The sequence below is a fragment of the Endocarpon pusillum genome (assembly GCF_000464535.1).
Source record: "Endocarpon pusillum Z07020 unplaced genomic scaffold scaffold6331, whole genome shotgun sequence".
Lineage (NCBI taxonomy): Eukaryota > Fungi > Ascomycota > Eurotiomycetes > Verrucariales > Verrucariaceae > Endocarpon > Endocarpon pusillum.
The window spans coordinates 52,948-68,976 of NW_006916578.1; the positions used below are offsets into that span (position 1 = coordinate 52,948).

The window sequence follows — 16,029 nt, forward strand, 5'->3', positions numbered from 1 at the left end:
TCGTTTCCACGTTTCGGTATTTGACTGGGTTTTCTTTGGCTGACGGGGGATAAGGGGGAGGAGGTGGGTTCAAGTCAAAAAGTTAGATGCGCCTTTGCTTGGAGCTGGGTGTGGTCAGTCCGAGATGGTTTTCCGGATTGCGACATTTGGCTTGGACAATGCTTGCCCGTACAGTAACGGAGCAGTGCTGCGGGTGATTAGGTAGTTGTTTTGGTTGTTGATTCGGGTTGGGAGCTCGGAGCTGTGCCTTGATACTTATGACTGCATATCGTGGCGCGCGAAGATGCAGCATTCGGATTTATATAGAAGGTTGATCTTTGCGAATGGTATCGACTTCTTGTTTCCAGTTTATCACGGGTGGTAGAATGTGCGCGTCAAAACAGATAATCTACTTCTACTTGCTGAGCATGATTCATTCGTTCCATCCCTTTTGGAAGTGCCTCCACTTTGTCCTCATCCACATTCCAGCTTCCATCCTCCCAATCTGCTGCTCCCTTCTCTTCTCTAGCTCTTTGATCAACCAGATCACCTCCCTAACAGGAACATCCTCGTCTTCATGCCTCCACATCGAGGAATCTTTCTTCAAACCCCTTGACGCGATCGATCTCGTCAGAAATAGAAAGGAAGAAGTAATTCTCAATCCCGTCAGCACGCTCTTCTCGGTCCCGTCATCCATGCGGTACGAGAATTCACGGCCAGGTCTCGAAAGGCGGAGAACCTCAGCCGTCACGCGCTTGAACTGTAAGAGGCTTCTGGTCACCCATACAAGTCGCATCCAAAACTCGTAGAATTGGATGCCGAATCCGATGGCTCCTTGACCTGGGAGTTCCACATCAACTGCACCGCGGGAGCCCCACTCATCAAGGCCGGCTAACCGGCGAACTATGGCGTCACCATACACCTCCTGAATGACATCAGTGGCACTGAAGGCCCGATCTGCATGTAGAAGCTTGTCGCATACCCACAGTAGCAAGGCGTGGTCAGTTGTAAGTCTTTCCATAGCACGGGCATGATAGAAACGAAGCACTGCGGTGATGATAACGGCGGTGCCGGGTAGAAATTCAGCGGTCAGGATCCTGGGGATGCTATCTTGCAAATGGGATAAACTGGTGGTCGTGGGTACTGGGGACTTGGGTGTATCGAATTCGGTGGTGGTGCCTGAACCAGGGTCCGGAAAGCTGAATTGATCTGCTTCTTCTGAGGAGGGCGTGCTGGTGAGGAAGGTGCTGAGGCGCTGAACGGCGGTAGCTTGACGGTGAAGCTCTATAACTTCTGGGCTAGGTTGGAGATTTTGTGAAACCGTAGAGGCGGTTAGAGAAAAGGCGGCGGTGAGATAGTCGTCAAGGGGTTTGGTGGAGATAAAATCATTGCCTTCAGCGCTGGAGAACATGGATCCTTGCTTACACGGTTCTGTCTTTGCCTTTGCGGTGTCAAGCTTAGCAGCAAGATCCCGGGAGAGGGCCTCATGAACCATGGGAAGGGAAAAGGATCTTAGTCGGGTGTGTGGATTTCGGTAAGCCACTGCTTTGATTGTTTTCTCGATAACCTCACAAGTGGCGCCAGTGCGAAGCCAGGAATACCCAAGGGACCACTGGAACGAACTTGTTTCGGCTTCAATTTGTGGAAAGAGGACCTGAAGGGTCTCCATCCATTCTCTGATAAGATCATAGCGTTGGTGAGAGAGGTAAGCTTGAATAGTGGTTACTGAGATCGCGCTGGTGGGAACGAGGCCCCAATAGCTGATAGATTTGATCAGGAGATCCTGGAATTGCTCAATGGATGCCCGAGCGGCATATTCTTGTAGCACGGCATTGATCATGAGAGCATAGCCGTGCGGGCGGGTTCGAGAAAGGCCTTGACCATGTAGAGACTCTATCTCTCGCTCCACGCGATACCAATCACATATCCTTGCATATCCACGAATCAACAAAGTCCTCGAGTGGAAAGTTGCTTTGAGTTGATGATAGAAGACCATCTCATCGTAAACGGCTTGTGCAGTCGGCATATCTCCAACTGACGCAAGGTACCGAATGACAACCGCAAAAATTCCTTCCACAAGCTTCACACCACGGAGTTTTGCCGCCACGATGACTCGTCGGAAGTTGAGCAAGAGCCAATCGGAGTCTGCCTTTATTTCCCACAAACTTCGAAGGAAATAGATTGCAAACAGACTGTCCCTCCTATTCTCCTTGGAAATCGAAAGGAACATGCGAGGATGGCAGGAGTCAGACTCGGCCAGATCAGTGGAATCAGAGCACCGGTCGGGGAAAAGAATTTCAGCAGCTCTTTCAGAATATTTGCTCCTCTCAAAATGCCATTGAAGGAGAGAGTGTACTATGGGACGACGTGGGGATATGCTCATCATACCCTGCTCGACAAATTCCGCGTAGAGGAAATCCACGGTAGCGAAGTCGTTGTGTTGTAACCGTGAATTGACTGCAGCCTGCCATGCTTTTTGTCCATCCATCATACCCTGCCATGAGAATACTTCATGAATAACCAGAGCTAGGCGCACCTTTCCTGTTCCTGTCAAGTTAGGAATTGTGGCTACACCCTCCGTCAACCCATCCACCAAATCCTCCGAAAGGTTTGATTCAGGCCATCGATCCTGGTAGACTGACATATCATCTTGCTCTAGGTTCGGAAGACCAGTCCTCCGCTCTGGCCCCTGGTGAGAGCGCGGAAAAGGAGTCCACATTTGGCTTACTTCATGCGGCTCAACAGCTGCCTCTTTGCTTTCAGCCTTTGCACCTTCATGAGACACGACATCGCGCTTTAGCTCTGGGAGACTAGTGATGGTTTCTGGCGCCTGAGGGATATGCGGGAAAGGAGTCCACTCGTATCTTATTTGATCCTGCTCAGAAAGGGTATCACCCATTCCCAACCCTACAACCTGTTGGTCCACTCGTGGTACCTCTTCCATGGTTTCGTTCGAACCATCCAAAGACTGGAAATGCGGCCATGACATCAAATCTGGAGGGTGTGTTGTGTTAATCTTGGGTGGCTGTTCTGGTTGGATGTCATGGTCTGGCTGGCGCGGAAAGGATGGTTTTTCGCTAAGTGGTCTCGAATTTACAAATCCACCTTCTGTAATGGCTGAATCCATCACTGGGCTATTCTCATTGTTCTTTGCTTCATCAAAACACTGTAGTCCACCAGAGAGAGTTTCTACATGCGACAAAGCCTGCGCCGCGGGGCTGCTTTCGAAGCAGGTCACCAACTCATTAGACTCAAGATAGTGAGGTGAATTGTTGGTCGCAAATGGCAGAGAGCTGTGTTTTTCTGAATCAGCGCTAGACTTTTCATCAATTGTAGATGCCGCATTACTGATATTGGATTCCTTTTCCAACGTACCCATGGTCCAGGAAGTCTGGAACATGCTTTGCAGCACCCCTGTAGAACTATTTCCTGACTCAAGCTGTACTTGATGATCTTGCACGTTGGGAGATGTTTGAGATTTTCCTGCGGGAGGTTCATCGACAATTTTGGGCTCTATCCCGCCATCTAATGAGCCAAGGCGTTCGGCCGCTTCTTCCAAACCGTGATCAGTATTCGGTGGACCCAACAATGTAGTCTTTTCAACTTGCTCTAGGTTCGTATCGCTTGGAGTACTGGCCAACAGGGGTTCAGTGAGCCCAGGAGCTGCGTCTGTCGAGTTATCGTCTTCTGGTGCTGTGCTTAGCCAGGAAGCAACTGAGTCATGTAAATTCGGTAGAGTTTTTGACACAGCCTTCGGCGGACGGCCATATACATGGACCGGTGCTGTCGATGTCATTGCCATTGTTGCCCTTTTGATTTTCTCTGCAACATCCTCTCGCTTTGTATATAACCTATCTTTTCCTGCTGGTGGAGCTTGAGTATCCAGCGCCTTTGCCTTCTCACTCTCGACGTCAGGCCAGGAGCGTGTGGGCTTCCGGTAACGCATCGGACGTCCGTAAACATGTGTGGGAGCTGTGGAAGTCATCGTGACGGTTGCTCTTCTTATCTTCTGAGCTGTTCGTTCCCGCTTGTGATGGCTGCTTTCTCCGCCCTGCGGCATGGGTGAATTTCCAGACTCGTGTGCTCCCGAGCTCTGGCTGCCAGAGGAAGTTAAGAGTGATGGTTTGAAGCGCCTCACCCTGCTTCGTTGCTCTCGCATGGCTTGAATAGTGAAGTCCTGTCCATTCTCGGCCGCCTCGATGACCCTGGCCATATGCGCCTCTCGGTTTCCATTCGAGAGGGCTCTAATCTGTTTCTTCGTCTCCAGGCACTGCTCCGCCAGTCTAATTCGATGATGAATATTATAGTTCAGCGTCACGACAGCAACTGTTGCAATGGTCGATCCTGCAAAGGCCAATTGACGAAGAACTCTGAGGGCGTCATTGGATGGCACGAGCAGAGGCTTCGCGAGCATTGCGGTGCACACCCTATTTCTTTGTCACGAGCCCATACTGATAACAGCAAAGGCCTGCGCAATGACTGCGGTCGCCCGACAGGAAGGGTCGCGGGCAATGCTTTAATGAAGACCCGAACGTGGGCATTGATTCGACTCTTTAGCTTCCTTCCTTACTCCGTGACACTTCCTAATGCCAAGACCTTAATCGTGTCATGTAACTGCAGTGAAGTACTATAGTACTAAGTACTCCGTGTGGTCCCAGTGGTATCGGACCCGTTCTAGCCTTACTTAGTAACGTCAGAAAGTGGTGTGCGAGGAAGAAAGACTTCCTCAATATCATTTATATTATGAGTTCGACGCTACATAGGTGATTACCCCCCCTGATCACCCCCCGTGATCAAGCCGGCAAACAGCACTAATCCTGCCCGGGCTCGCGTGAGAAAATGAGAAGAGACCAGCAGCCCGAAACGACCAAACCATGACTGCAAAGAATCATGCGAAAAAGAGAAAACCATGTCCCTAACGATGTAGACCGAACATACACGATATCCCAGCCCTAGCACATGATGACAACAACTTTTTCCCGCGTCTTTCTACCAATTACACCCTCCCATACCAGTGCTGTGCCTTTCTCCACAACTTCAATAGAAACAAATAAAACAACAATCGAGACCACGCCCAGGCGAAGAAGTCGACAGTCACAGCCAAAGACGATAAAACAGTAATGACGGGACATCCGGCCTGCTATGCACCACCTGAATCAATCAAGACAAGAGGCGCCGACACTAAGATGCCATGCTCGTACAACACAATCTGCGACCGATATACCGACGTTGAATCAAGTAATCGTTTCGGTGCCATCATCCCCACACAGATGTCGTGCCGATTTTGTTCGATCCCCAGACACCACTTCCTGTTCCCCAAGCACCCATACCAGAGCTTGCCTCCTTCTGAGCAGCTGCCGGATTAGAGTTCGAGGACCCAGATCTTTCATTGGTGTTGTTGTTACTTGCTGGCTCAGAGGACCCGAAACCGAAATTGTTCATAGGGGAGGTCAAGGGAGTTGTCGACCGCTTGTTAATTGACTGACTCGGCGGAGGCTGCTGTTGGGATAAACGTGTTCCGATAGCCCCCATTCCACTTCCAATAGGTGCCGTGGTAGACTTGCTGACACCTCGACTTGGTGACTCACCGCCAGCTGGAGACGTTGAAGTATTATTCGATTGTTGAACGGAGGTATCAATATTTCCAAACTGAGCAGGAGCAGTTCCAGTGGTAGGCGACGTCGCAGTCTCTGCACGACCAACATCTGGGTGTGAGATAGAGTTTGCTGGGTTCGCCTTGTCAATGGATGCCTGCTGACTGGTGACTTGTCCCATACCGAAAGGATCAGCTGTTCTTGGAGAGTTGCCCCGCATGCCACCAACAGTGGTTGTGGGAATGTTAGAGCTCGAGTCTCGGCCTGCATTACCTTCTTCGCCAAAGCCGCCCTGGGGAAGGAAGTTATTTGCATCATTCCCATACAAAGCTCGATGCTGTCGGGCCAGTAATTCCCGGCGACCCTCTTCGCTCATGGCGCTTGGGCTCATTGAGCGGTCGGACTTGTTAGAAGACATCTCTGCAAGGACACCTGAACACCTCAGCTTGAGCGACTTTCCCAAATTTGGTCCCAACTCACTTCTGTTGTATTGTTGTTCCTGATGATAGTTCCGCAGCTCACGTTCGCGTTGTGCAGCCATCCGACGTTTTGCTTGCATGACCTGTTCCGCCTCGCTTTGGCGACCTTGATAGCGCTGGGAAGCATAGAAGTTCTGCAAGTTCGAGGCGGAGTGCGAGCGAGAAGGGTCGAAATCCATAGCGTGTCGCTGAGACATGTTGCCATGCACGCCTATCAATCGTCAGCTTCGGTTCCTCGAGTAAAGTCATCTTTGAGATAAGAGCGTACCATGATCGGCATAGGGACGACCACCAGTCATTGGAGGTAATGCGTCTCTGCGTGGTGCACCAGCGAAGAGCTTGCCGCTCTTTACAAGATTATCTACGGCACGATCCACCTCTGCAGCCAGTCAGCATAACCTCCAGATGTTCTTTAGCATCTGCACACTGACCTTCAAATTGTGAAGTGAACGCAGACCCGTCATCGCGCGATTGAGAGGTCGAGCTAGCGCCTGGATCTAAAATCAACTGGTGCCCCCGTACGTAGATGGCTTTCACATGGTCATACCTGACCGAGAAGGTGGTGGTGGTTGTTCCCACGATGTCTGACGGGCAGGTGCCTGCCAGCCCTGCGATTCGTAATAAGACATTCCTGTAAGCTGTATGCAGCTGTGCGCTCTGATTGTATCGAGTTCGGGTCTTTTGAATGAAGGAGAGGGACTCGGGAGAAGGCACCGAACGGTGGAAGGAAAGTGGTTTGAAATTCTATGACAAACGGTGTAAGTAGCAATTGAGAGTCGTTGTCCTTATCAGAGATAGCGACATATTGAATAATGATTGTGTTCTTTCTTGAAGAGGGGTCATTGGCGATGGTGTGGGCGGAGAGCAAGTCTTTTTTTCTCAAGGATCGGCAAGCAGAGCCAATGGCTGCAGGTTCCACAAGCGGAGAACATTTCCCCGACAGGCTTGTTCTTAACATTGGGGAAAAGAACTCACAGAAAGGAACGTGACCAGCTTTGGCAGCTTATGGCACCAGCGAGACAGATTGAAGGTATCCGACGAAGAGCCTCGAGATAAGGAGGACGGGGATGAAGAAGAACGTGCAAAGACAAGGCAGGAAAGGAGCTGTTAAGCGCTTCTGGCTTCTGGCTGCTGGGTTCTGGCTTCAGTGGAGAAGCTATCACACGGATGGAAAAGTTAGTGGGGGCAGACTGGAAATTTGCGGAACAGGGCCGGGGTCTGGTAACTCTCGAGACTGGATTGAACCAGCAAAAGTCGCGTACTACTACGAGTGTTGCTAATGAGACCACATCTAATTCCAGATCCTCTGTTGCACAATGAAAGCATTGCAGTACCAACGGACCGAGTGGCCTCGTTCTTCTGACGGATTCATGGTTGCGTGGTTACATGGTTGATACAGACCGAGGCAACAACCTGTTAGCTACAGACGATGGTGGCACCATCTCCATTCTTGAGGTTTATGGAGGAGCTTGTGAACCTAAGCATCATACTTAACTACCACGTACTAGTAGTAACTATTGCTGAGATTATAGTGTCAATTAGCAGAGAATTAGTGTGAACCGCACTAGCTGGGTACAGTTAGCTGATCGCCTAGGTTAGGCGGTAAGGTGGGCCGGAGGGCCCTACTTAGTGGACTTGCTCCGTTACTGTTATTTAAAGCGGGGCGAGCCGTTATTTACGGGAGGCACCTGGGAAAGCCTGGACTCTTTTCATCAACTATTCCAAAATGCAGCTGGAGAGCAGCTTTCAATTACTGATCTGCGAGCTTCTTTCAATGGAATCTTCATACATCGACCGCTAAATGCCACACATTTGGACGACGAGCACCAACTTGACTAACCTGTTCCTAACCGAAGGTTAGTCGGCGTTGAGCACTTGCTGCACGAGGAGAATCCAGCAAAACTTGGATCATATGGATATTACTCATTACTGATCCACATCCCAACTCACATCCAGCTGTGGGCGGATTTTGATTCCAAAACTCAAGCTGTCTTACAAGATATGACCTATGAGCTCATGGTGATGAATTCCCTTCCAGCCTTCCTTCAATCGACCATGATTTTTGGTTGCCCAGATCTAGCTCACCTTCTCGTCTCATCTCAGATCTCCAAAGTCAGAAGAGTAGTGTCAACCAGGTATCCGAAATAGAGGACGCCGAGGCAGTCTCAGGGGGATAGCCATATAAAGCTGATCGGATAAGACACGAAGTCTACCGCCCCTTCGAAAGCAAGTGCTGGCTCAAGTCGCTCAAGAATCGACGACAAGGCTTTGGGGAAAGAATAATAGGAGGCTGAGATAAGCAGGCAGATCGAGAAGCCAAATTGGATTGCAGATCACATCGACTTCCCACGGTCGGCACTCCTTCAAATCTTGCAGCATGATGCCACAATGATGACGCTCGAGACCAATACTGTGAAATTGGCGCTTTTTTGGTGGTGCAATAACTATTGTTCGGATGTCGAGCACAGAAGCCGTTGCGCCTGTGATAGAGTAAGGCATGAGCACACGAGCGCGTCATCCTCTGCACAGTGTCTGTGGTTCAGTAGCGTGCTGTCTGGGTCTCAGGAACGGTAGGTGTCTCTCAAGATTGCGGAAGTTGCAGAGGTATCGAAGTAAGGCGTAAGTGCTGAGATGCATGTGGTTGCCAGATTAGGCAAGTCAATTCCGAGAAGAAAAGTCTCCGCCACGGCTACACGAATCTTGGGTCTCACCGTTCGTGACTATGTACCTTTGGCAGAAAGCCACAGGCAGGTAGTCACGCTGAGTCCATTGACTGCATATCATATCTTGACTACCTTGATTGCCGTCATCTATTGGGCTGGAGGTAAATCAGCTTAAGGATCACGAAGAGCACTGAGTATCAAGGTTTAAGAACATCTCCAGTCGCTTTTTAAATATAAACCACGATTTGGTTTTAGGTGTGAATGTTTCTCCTGCTCCGCTAGCTTTAACGATGAGGTGAAACGAATGACGATAGACAAGACATCGATATTCGTAGTCAAGTTCTTGGACCTGCGCCTAGAAAGCGATTGGGCGCCTCCGGAAATGGTTATTGACTTGAATTGCGGATTCGGACCGACAGGTGCACGAATTTTGCGTTCGAACAGTGGTTGATGAGTTTCTTTCATAGAAGCATAAGGCCTCTGGTGCCGAAGCGGTGTTGGCCTCCATTATTTAGCTGCATAATAAATGAGGCCTAGTTAGGTGCAATAGCACAGAGTGTATGGAGTAGATCATAATAAGGCCTTGTGAACACGGATGGGCTGAGAGATGCCGTGATAGGTGCCGTGATAGATGTCAAATTTGCCCTTCGACAAGGCAAAGAGTATACAGAAAGGAAATATTGGGGTTAGAGACCGGATAAACAGACTGGCTGATTGTTTATCATGGAGAAGCTCCCCTCTTCTCTCTCTCTCTCCACAGGCTCTCTTCAAACATATGGCAAACCATGATGTTGTAATAAGGCCGGGTTTTGTGGCTGTGTGATCCCTGTTCTGACATTGGAAAAATCAAGTACGTGTGTAAGCTAGTCGTCAAGCCAGAAAAAGAATGGTGGGCTGAACGCTCTCTTGTTCATGTCTGCTAACAGGGGTGCTCCCCAAGAATGAATCATGATTGATTGATCATGGCAGTAAGGAATAAACAAAGCGGGACACTTTGCCCGAGCCAGCAGAAAGCTCGGTTGCACTTTCGCCCTTCTTTGTACGATGCCTACGTCGTAGTAGTTGTTGTGTAGTACTACTAGTACGTAGGAAGTGAGGCCTCCTTCTTTGAGCAGTACTACGTAGGTGGTGGAGGGGTGTCTTAGGTGGATCTTGGCTGAGCCTAAATTCAGGGGACTGGAGACCCCAGCCTGAGGGAACATTGGCAACCACCATCCTTCAATCCTGCGCGAACTCCGAGTCTTATTTGGACAACTTCCTTCAAAGACACCACCAAGTCTCTCCCTTTTCTTTCCGTGAGCTTCCTAGATAGCTGGCCGTTCCTGTATCGAACAAAAAGACCTTTCCTTCAGCATAGCAATTTCCGCATACGACAACCAAAGATATACCTTGGGCGCCTGGTACAGCGAAAGTTGCTGCCGGCCTCCTTGCTCCACATCAGTCAGAGTATCTACCATCTCCGGTTGCATATAGCCCCGGAACTCCAGGATTCCCCACTCAATACTAGTCCCAGCAGAAAGAAGCGATCTACTGTGACCCGATACGGACCAGTAAGTACAAGCTGAGCCTGCGAACCTGGGGAAGGGGGTTTCCTCAGAAGACTTCGAAACGTCCTTGTACTCGGGAATATTCTTGCTTTGCCGATACTTACGCTGCCCAAAGTTACACGCAAGCTTCTGGCTGGTGTTCTCAGCGTGGAAGCCACACCAAGTCGACGTACCCAGTCCAGTTCGTGAGGACGGCATCCTCCCATACCACAACTTCATTTCTCTGACCACATTTACATCGGATCTAAATCATTACGTTAAACCTTGGTTTGCTGTATAACTACGTCGCAAAAGCTGAGTTGGAGGCGACTTGTTTTATTAGACAATCGAACAACGGCACTGTTTGTGGCTGTCATATGAAAGACGAATTCTATGGGAATGAGTGTCCAGTCCAAAATAAAGGTGCACGTCCACCACAACACTTGACCCCCGAAGACGGCAAGATGGTGGGGACGAAGTCCGCTGCGGCACCAGCCTGCATTTCCCCTCCACCTACACTTAAATCTCAGCAGTCCACTTCACTTCCTTCAACACCAAATCAACGACCTCGTGATCTGACATCGCGCTCCAGATCACCGTCTGGCAGACGGAATGCATCTAACCCTTCACCGAGATCTCACCATTCCGACTCGCTTCCCCTCCCTCCCCGGAGACCGAACGGTGGTTGCAAGTACGAAACAGGGATGGCCAATGCTAAGAGAAGGGTTCCATACTCTCTTGGCCCAGACAAACTGGATGCAGCAGTCGAAGTACCCAAAGCGTCTTTGAGTACTGCAGAAGATGAGAGATTAACCAACGATATGAGGGACTTGTATAATCAGCTGCTGCCGTCTGAAGAAAGTGAAGCAAGGAGAAAAAGACTTGTGGAGAAACTGGAGATGATTCTCAGAAGGCAATGGCCTGAATATGCGATCAAGGTCAATGTTTTCGGCTCTACGGGCAACAAGCTGGGTACAACGGAGTCGGATGTAGATATTTGCATCACCACAGACTGCAAAGAGTTGGAACGAGTCTGCGTACTTGCAGAATTCTTGGCTAACGAAGGAATGCAACGAGTGGTGTGTGTCTCTGTTGCGAAAGTGCCTATAGTAAAGATCTGGGATCCGGATTTGAGGTTAGCATGTGACATGAATGTCAACAATCCGGTTGCACTGGAGAATACGGAGATGATTCGAACCTATGTTGATATCGACGAACGCGTTCGCCCACTGGCAATGATCATCAAGCATTGGACTAAGAGGCGAGTGCTCAATGAAGCTGGTAGGTTACTGTCGCGTGTGGAACTGGTGGTATGCTAATCCTTACACAGCCCTTGGCGGGACTTTGAGCTCATACACCTGGATCTGCATGATTATCAACTTTTTACAGACGCGGGATCCACCTGTTCTGCCTGCGTTGCAGCAAGGTCCTTTCCTCCAGCGAAAATTCATGTGCGGCTTCAACGTCGCTTTCGACAAGGATGTTACCTTGTATAGAGGCTATGGATCACGGAACAAGGATTCGTTGGGTGTGCTTTTGTTCCAGTTCTTTCGATATTACGGTCATGAGGTTGACTTTGAGACAAGCGTGATGTCGGTCAGGACGGGTACCGTGATTACCAAGGTAGAAAAAAATTGGCATTTCTTGCAGGACAACCGTCTCTGTGTTGAAGAGCCTTTCAATACTTCAAGAAACTTGGGTAACACTGCCGACGATACCTCTGTTCGTGGTATCCACCTAGAGCTCCGTCGGGCTTTCGAGATGGTCTCGGAAGCGAATCTTGCCAAATGTAATGAGCAGTACGAGCCTCCAGCAAATCTGGTAGACGCACTACGTCCACTTAAAAGCCACAATGCTTCTGTGAACCGACCAATACTTACTCCCCCGGTCCCCACGTTCGGTCGAGTTGCTCGTGGAGGTGGTCGAGGCGGAAGACAAATTCATCAATTGCATCGCAACTTCAATCCAGCCCGTCGTGCTTCCAGTGCCTCTACAAGAGGTCATGCATATTCCCAACCACTGTCGCCTGGAAGCAATCTTACTCAAACAGAGCTTTCGTTGCAAGCTCAACAAGAGCATATTTTGCACGACCGGCTCTGCCAACAGTATCATTTCCTCCAAGCTCAAGAGAAAGAACTTCGTGCACAGCTACATCTGCAGGCTGTACTTCAAGGTCGAATGATGCCCACGTCTCCATATCCTCACTTCATGTTACCGTTTGGCGTTTATGCCGGTGGCCAGGAAGACCTGATGGGAGCCCGCGCCGGAAACATCAACCAGCCTCCACTCTCAGCTCCAATCCGTCCACATGGCTTTTCCATGACGAGCTCTTCTGGAGGCCGGAAGCCTGGATATGGAACTACGACCAACCCCCCTTCCCCGCTGCTGCACACCATCGTTCCGGATTCACGGAGAAATCACAGGCGCTCTTCAATGATCGACGGCTCATCCGCACGCTCGTTGCGGGCCCATTCTCAACCTCCTCGACCTGTGCCCTCCCCACTGTTACTCCCTAACGCAATGGATAAGCATTACGATTACGCATCTGGAGTGCCATATCATCCTGGCAGAGACCCTGTGTCCACCCCAGGCAGCGCCCGAGGGTTTGCGGACGTGATTGCTGACGCTCAGGGACGCCTCTATCACAACCCGAGCACAGGTCGAAGGGGTTCTGAGTATATCGGATATTATCTCGGACCCTCACCACCACTACCCACCTATTCAAGAAACGTTGTTGGCTCGCCTCTCACGTACACTTCAGGCCTAGGCATTCAGTCTAGTGGTATGTCGCCGCAGATGCTTGCTCAGTTGTCTGCACACCCACTTGGTATGCCTCCCTCCTCCACAGAGCTGAGTCGTTCCTCCTCCGGAGAAGTAGGACCGACCAACCCAGATCCTACGAAAGCGGAACCATTGGCCTACTTACCGCCACAGCATGCCAGCAGCCGACCCAGAACTCGGTCCAGATCTAGCTCAGGTCCTGTCGTGGTCAATGGCTCTGTCAACCGAGAAGCCGACGCCCCTGGTTCGTTGAACACATCAGCTTCCGATGACGTAGCTGTTGAAACACCAACTAGCTCTGATGATTGCTCTCAAGGATTTCCTGAATCACACAATGAAGACACACAAAAGATTTCTGACATCGACGTGCTCTTGGCGAGGACAGAGCCCGCCGTGAAAGAGAAGGTAGCCAGAGAAACAAGACAACGAGTCAACGGCCATACCGAAGCACCTCTTTCAGATGACCAGTTGATGCTACCCATTGCATCATCATCATCATCATCATCATCATTGGAGAACAAACCTCCCGTTTTCAATGGGAACACTCATGCCTTTGAAATTGATGCAGTTCCCAAGGCGAGTGGGGATTCAACAAGCGAGAAAGAGGTACGTGCAGGAGCCTTTCAGCTCTCCCCAGTTAAAGAGGTGCGCACGCCATCGCCAACCAAAACTCGGCAGTTATTAGTACTAGGAGATCCTCCACAGGGTGCGGCGAAAGCGAGGACAAAAGGTAAGGCCAAGCAAAAGAAATCCTCTTTGTCTTCTGTCGACCAAAGCGGAGATAAGCCTGAGGCACTTGCAAGCCTGCCTAATGGTTTTACTCAAGACCTCAAACCAGCTAGTATTCACGGGTCTGTTACCGGTTGGCAGACCCAAAAAAGGAAGTCCAAGCACAAGAAAGGTTCGAGGTCGGAGACGGACCTGAAGGGAGTAAATATCGTTGGAGGAGACTTCCTACCACTCGATGAGTCATTGAGAAAGGGGGGATGAGGGGTCACAACCATGCCACCGCTGTTCCTGCTGCGAGTCGTCTGCAGAAGCAGTCTGCCGGAATATCACGATCTGGCCCCTCTACTGCCATATGGCTAGCCCAAAAGTGATGGATATGCCCACACCTGGGCTTCGTCAGTCCTACACCCCTTGACTACCACTACTTTGTAACGTTTCTACCGTTGATATATTGGTTATCGCATCTCCAGTTCTCAATAGGAGACCAAATGTATCTTGCTTCAGAGTGGCTTGATCCCTCACAGCCACGTACCATGGATGGCTCATGACTTGCGGCTTGGCAGGAACAAGTACGACAACAGTGAGCGTCCACAGATCAAAAGGTTTCAATTCTATTTCTTGCCTAGAGAATTCCTGCCTCATTTCTCTTTTCTGGATGATTGGCGTTGTTCGAGAGCGTCGGGTCAGGAAACGGACGGACGAAAAAGCGAAGCATTGTTCATGGATTATTGCATGGGAAATCGAGGTCGATGGGCCCAGACCACCGCATCAAAAGGCACAAAGGGCCGCCGTGGAGGACTACAGCATGTGTCCCACCACTAGTGAAATTGCGGGGAGTTTATGGTATAGAGAAGGGATCCACCTTCCGCAAGATAGATTCAGGAGGCCGCAGATGATGAATAGGAGGGAGGTAGATGGATGTATCGTGCATTGAAGAGACAGAAGACAACAAAATATGATTATCATCAGCTGCCTGGGGTTCGCAGACTATAAGCGATTGAGCAATTGATCATACTTGGAAACCTTCTTCGTTCAACCCACCAGCTTTCTTGCTATGTTTTTTTTTCAATTTGTTTCTGACGCCCTTGCTTCACTCTGCTGCTGCTACCGCCGTCAGAGGAGTTAGAAAGCTGACTGATGTCCGACTGATAGTCATCTATCATGCATGCTTTCATGTCCTGGTTAGTGCGTGGTGTTGCCATGACGAGAGAGAGTAGCCAGTGATCCCAGAGGTTCCAATATCTTGGGTTCTTGACCCTACGGTAGCCGAACCAACCAAAGTCTCCCTTGACGCCCACTTGTCTCTGCGGACACTTTGTTGTATTTGCTTCTCTGCGGTTGAAGTCCTTGAGTCCCATGAAGGTGCGCTCGGATCAGTCATCCTGTATTTTGATGACTATTTTGCCTTTTGCTCTCTTGCTCGCCAAGCGGTCATAAGCCTATCGGTTTCCGATGGTCAGCATTCTTCCGGGTGCGAGAGGGTGATTATCAACGCACCTCCAGCACCTCGTCCATTCCGAAGACCGAATCCACAACGACCCTTACCTTGCCGGTCTCGACCATGTCTGCGAGCTTCTCTGCCGATTTTCCATTAGGAACCGTGCTGAACATGATGTATCTCCTGGGCGTGCCGCCCAGAATTGTGGGCCAGAGGGTGTTTTTGGCCCAGCACCAGAGAGACCACATGAAACCCTCCAAGGCGCCCACATTGATATAGACACCGTTCGGCTTGAGGTAGCTTGGAGACCGCTCATAGAGTGCCTGCGTGCCCACGGTGTCGAGGATCACATCGAATGGCCGGTCACTGTACGTCCGAGCCAGATGATCAGGCAAAGGAGCCATCGCACGATAGTCTATCACCTACAAGAGCCAACCGACAGACGGATCAGCATGCATTCAGCTCAGAGGGAATAGAAAAATTTCCAGCCAAAAAAAATTGAGACACTCACCTCATCAACTCCCAATCCGCCGACCATCTCCACATTCGCGCCTGAACAAGTCGCCACCACTTCTTCCGCCCCCATCGCGCGCGCGATCTGACAAGCCAGGGTGCCCACCCCACCTCTGCCGGAGCGCGGGCTTGATGCCACCGACCTCGCACATCTTCAGCGCCGTCTGGCCCGACGCGCTCAACCCGGCCGCCTCCGCCAGCGCCAGCTTGGCCGGCAGAAGCGCAACCGCGTCGGAGCTCAGCACCACAAACTCGGCCAGCGTGCCGGCTCCGCTCCGCAACGCCTCCCACGATTGCAGCGGCAGCGTCCCGAAGACTCGGGGGCCC

At 50.6% G+C, this 16,029-nt stretch overlaps 4 protein-coding genes across 4 annotated transcripts; 1 reads left to right on the forward strand and 3 right to left on the reverse strand.

Annotated features, from left to right (window-relative positions):
- Nucleotides 1-412: 412 nt before the first annotated feature.
- On the reverse strand, nucleotides 413-4,393 carry EPUS_03972 (uncharacterized protein; the record flags this gene model as incomplete). Its single annotated transcript, XM_007806835.1, has 1 exon — nucleotides 413-4,393. The coding sequence occupies one exon, from the start codon at nucleotides 4,391-4,393 to the stop codon at nucleotides 413-415; it is 3,981 nt and encodes a 1,326-aa protein (XP_007805026.1).
- An 842-nt stretch (nucleotides 4,394-5,235) lies between these two features.
- On the reverse strand, nucleotides 5,236-6,681 carry EPUS_03973 (uncharacterized protein; the record flags this gene model as incomplete). The annotated part of the gene is made up of 5 exons (XM_007806836.1): nucleotides 5,236-6,005; nucleotides 6,054-6,263; nucleotides 6,321-6,431; nucleotides 6,484-6,543; nucleotides 6,600-6,681. 5 exons carry the CDS (start codon nucleotides 6,679-6,681, stop codon nucleotides 5,236-5,238), a joined length of 1,233 nt encoding a protein of 410 aa, XP_007805027.1.
- Nucleotides 6,682-10,705: 4,024 nt separating this feature from the next.
- Nucleotides 10,706-14,012, forward strand: EPUS_03974 (uncharacterized protein; the record flags this gene model as incomplete). The annotated part of the gene is made up of 2 exons (XM_007806837.1): nucleotides 10,706-11,522; nucleotides 11,572-14,012. 2 exons carry the CDS (start codon nucleotides 10,706-10,708, stop codon nucleotides 14,010-14,012), a joined length of 3,258 nt encoding a protein of 1,085 aa, XP_007805028.1.
- Nucleotides 14,013-15,124: 1,112 nt separating this feature from the next.
- On the reverse strand, nucleotides 15,125-15,775 carry EPUS_03975 (uncharacterized protein; the record flags this gene model as incomplete). Its single annotated transcript, XM_007806838.1, has 3 exons — nucleotides 15,125-15,190; nucleotides 15,249-15,611; nucleotides 15,701-15,775. The coding sequence occupies 3 exons, from the start codon at nucleotides 15,773-15,775 to the stop codon at nucleotides 15,125-15,127; spliced, it is 504 nt and encodes a 167-aa protein (XP_007805029.1).
- Nucleotides 15,776-16,029: the final 254 nt, after the last annotated feature.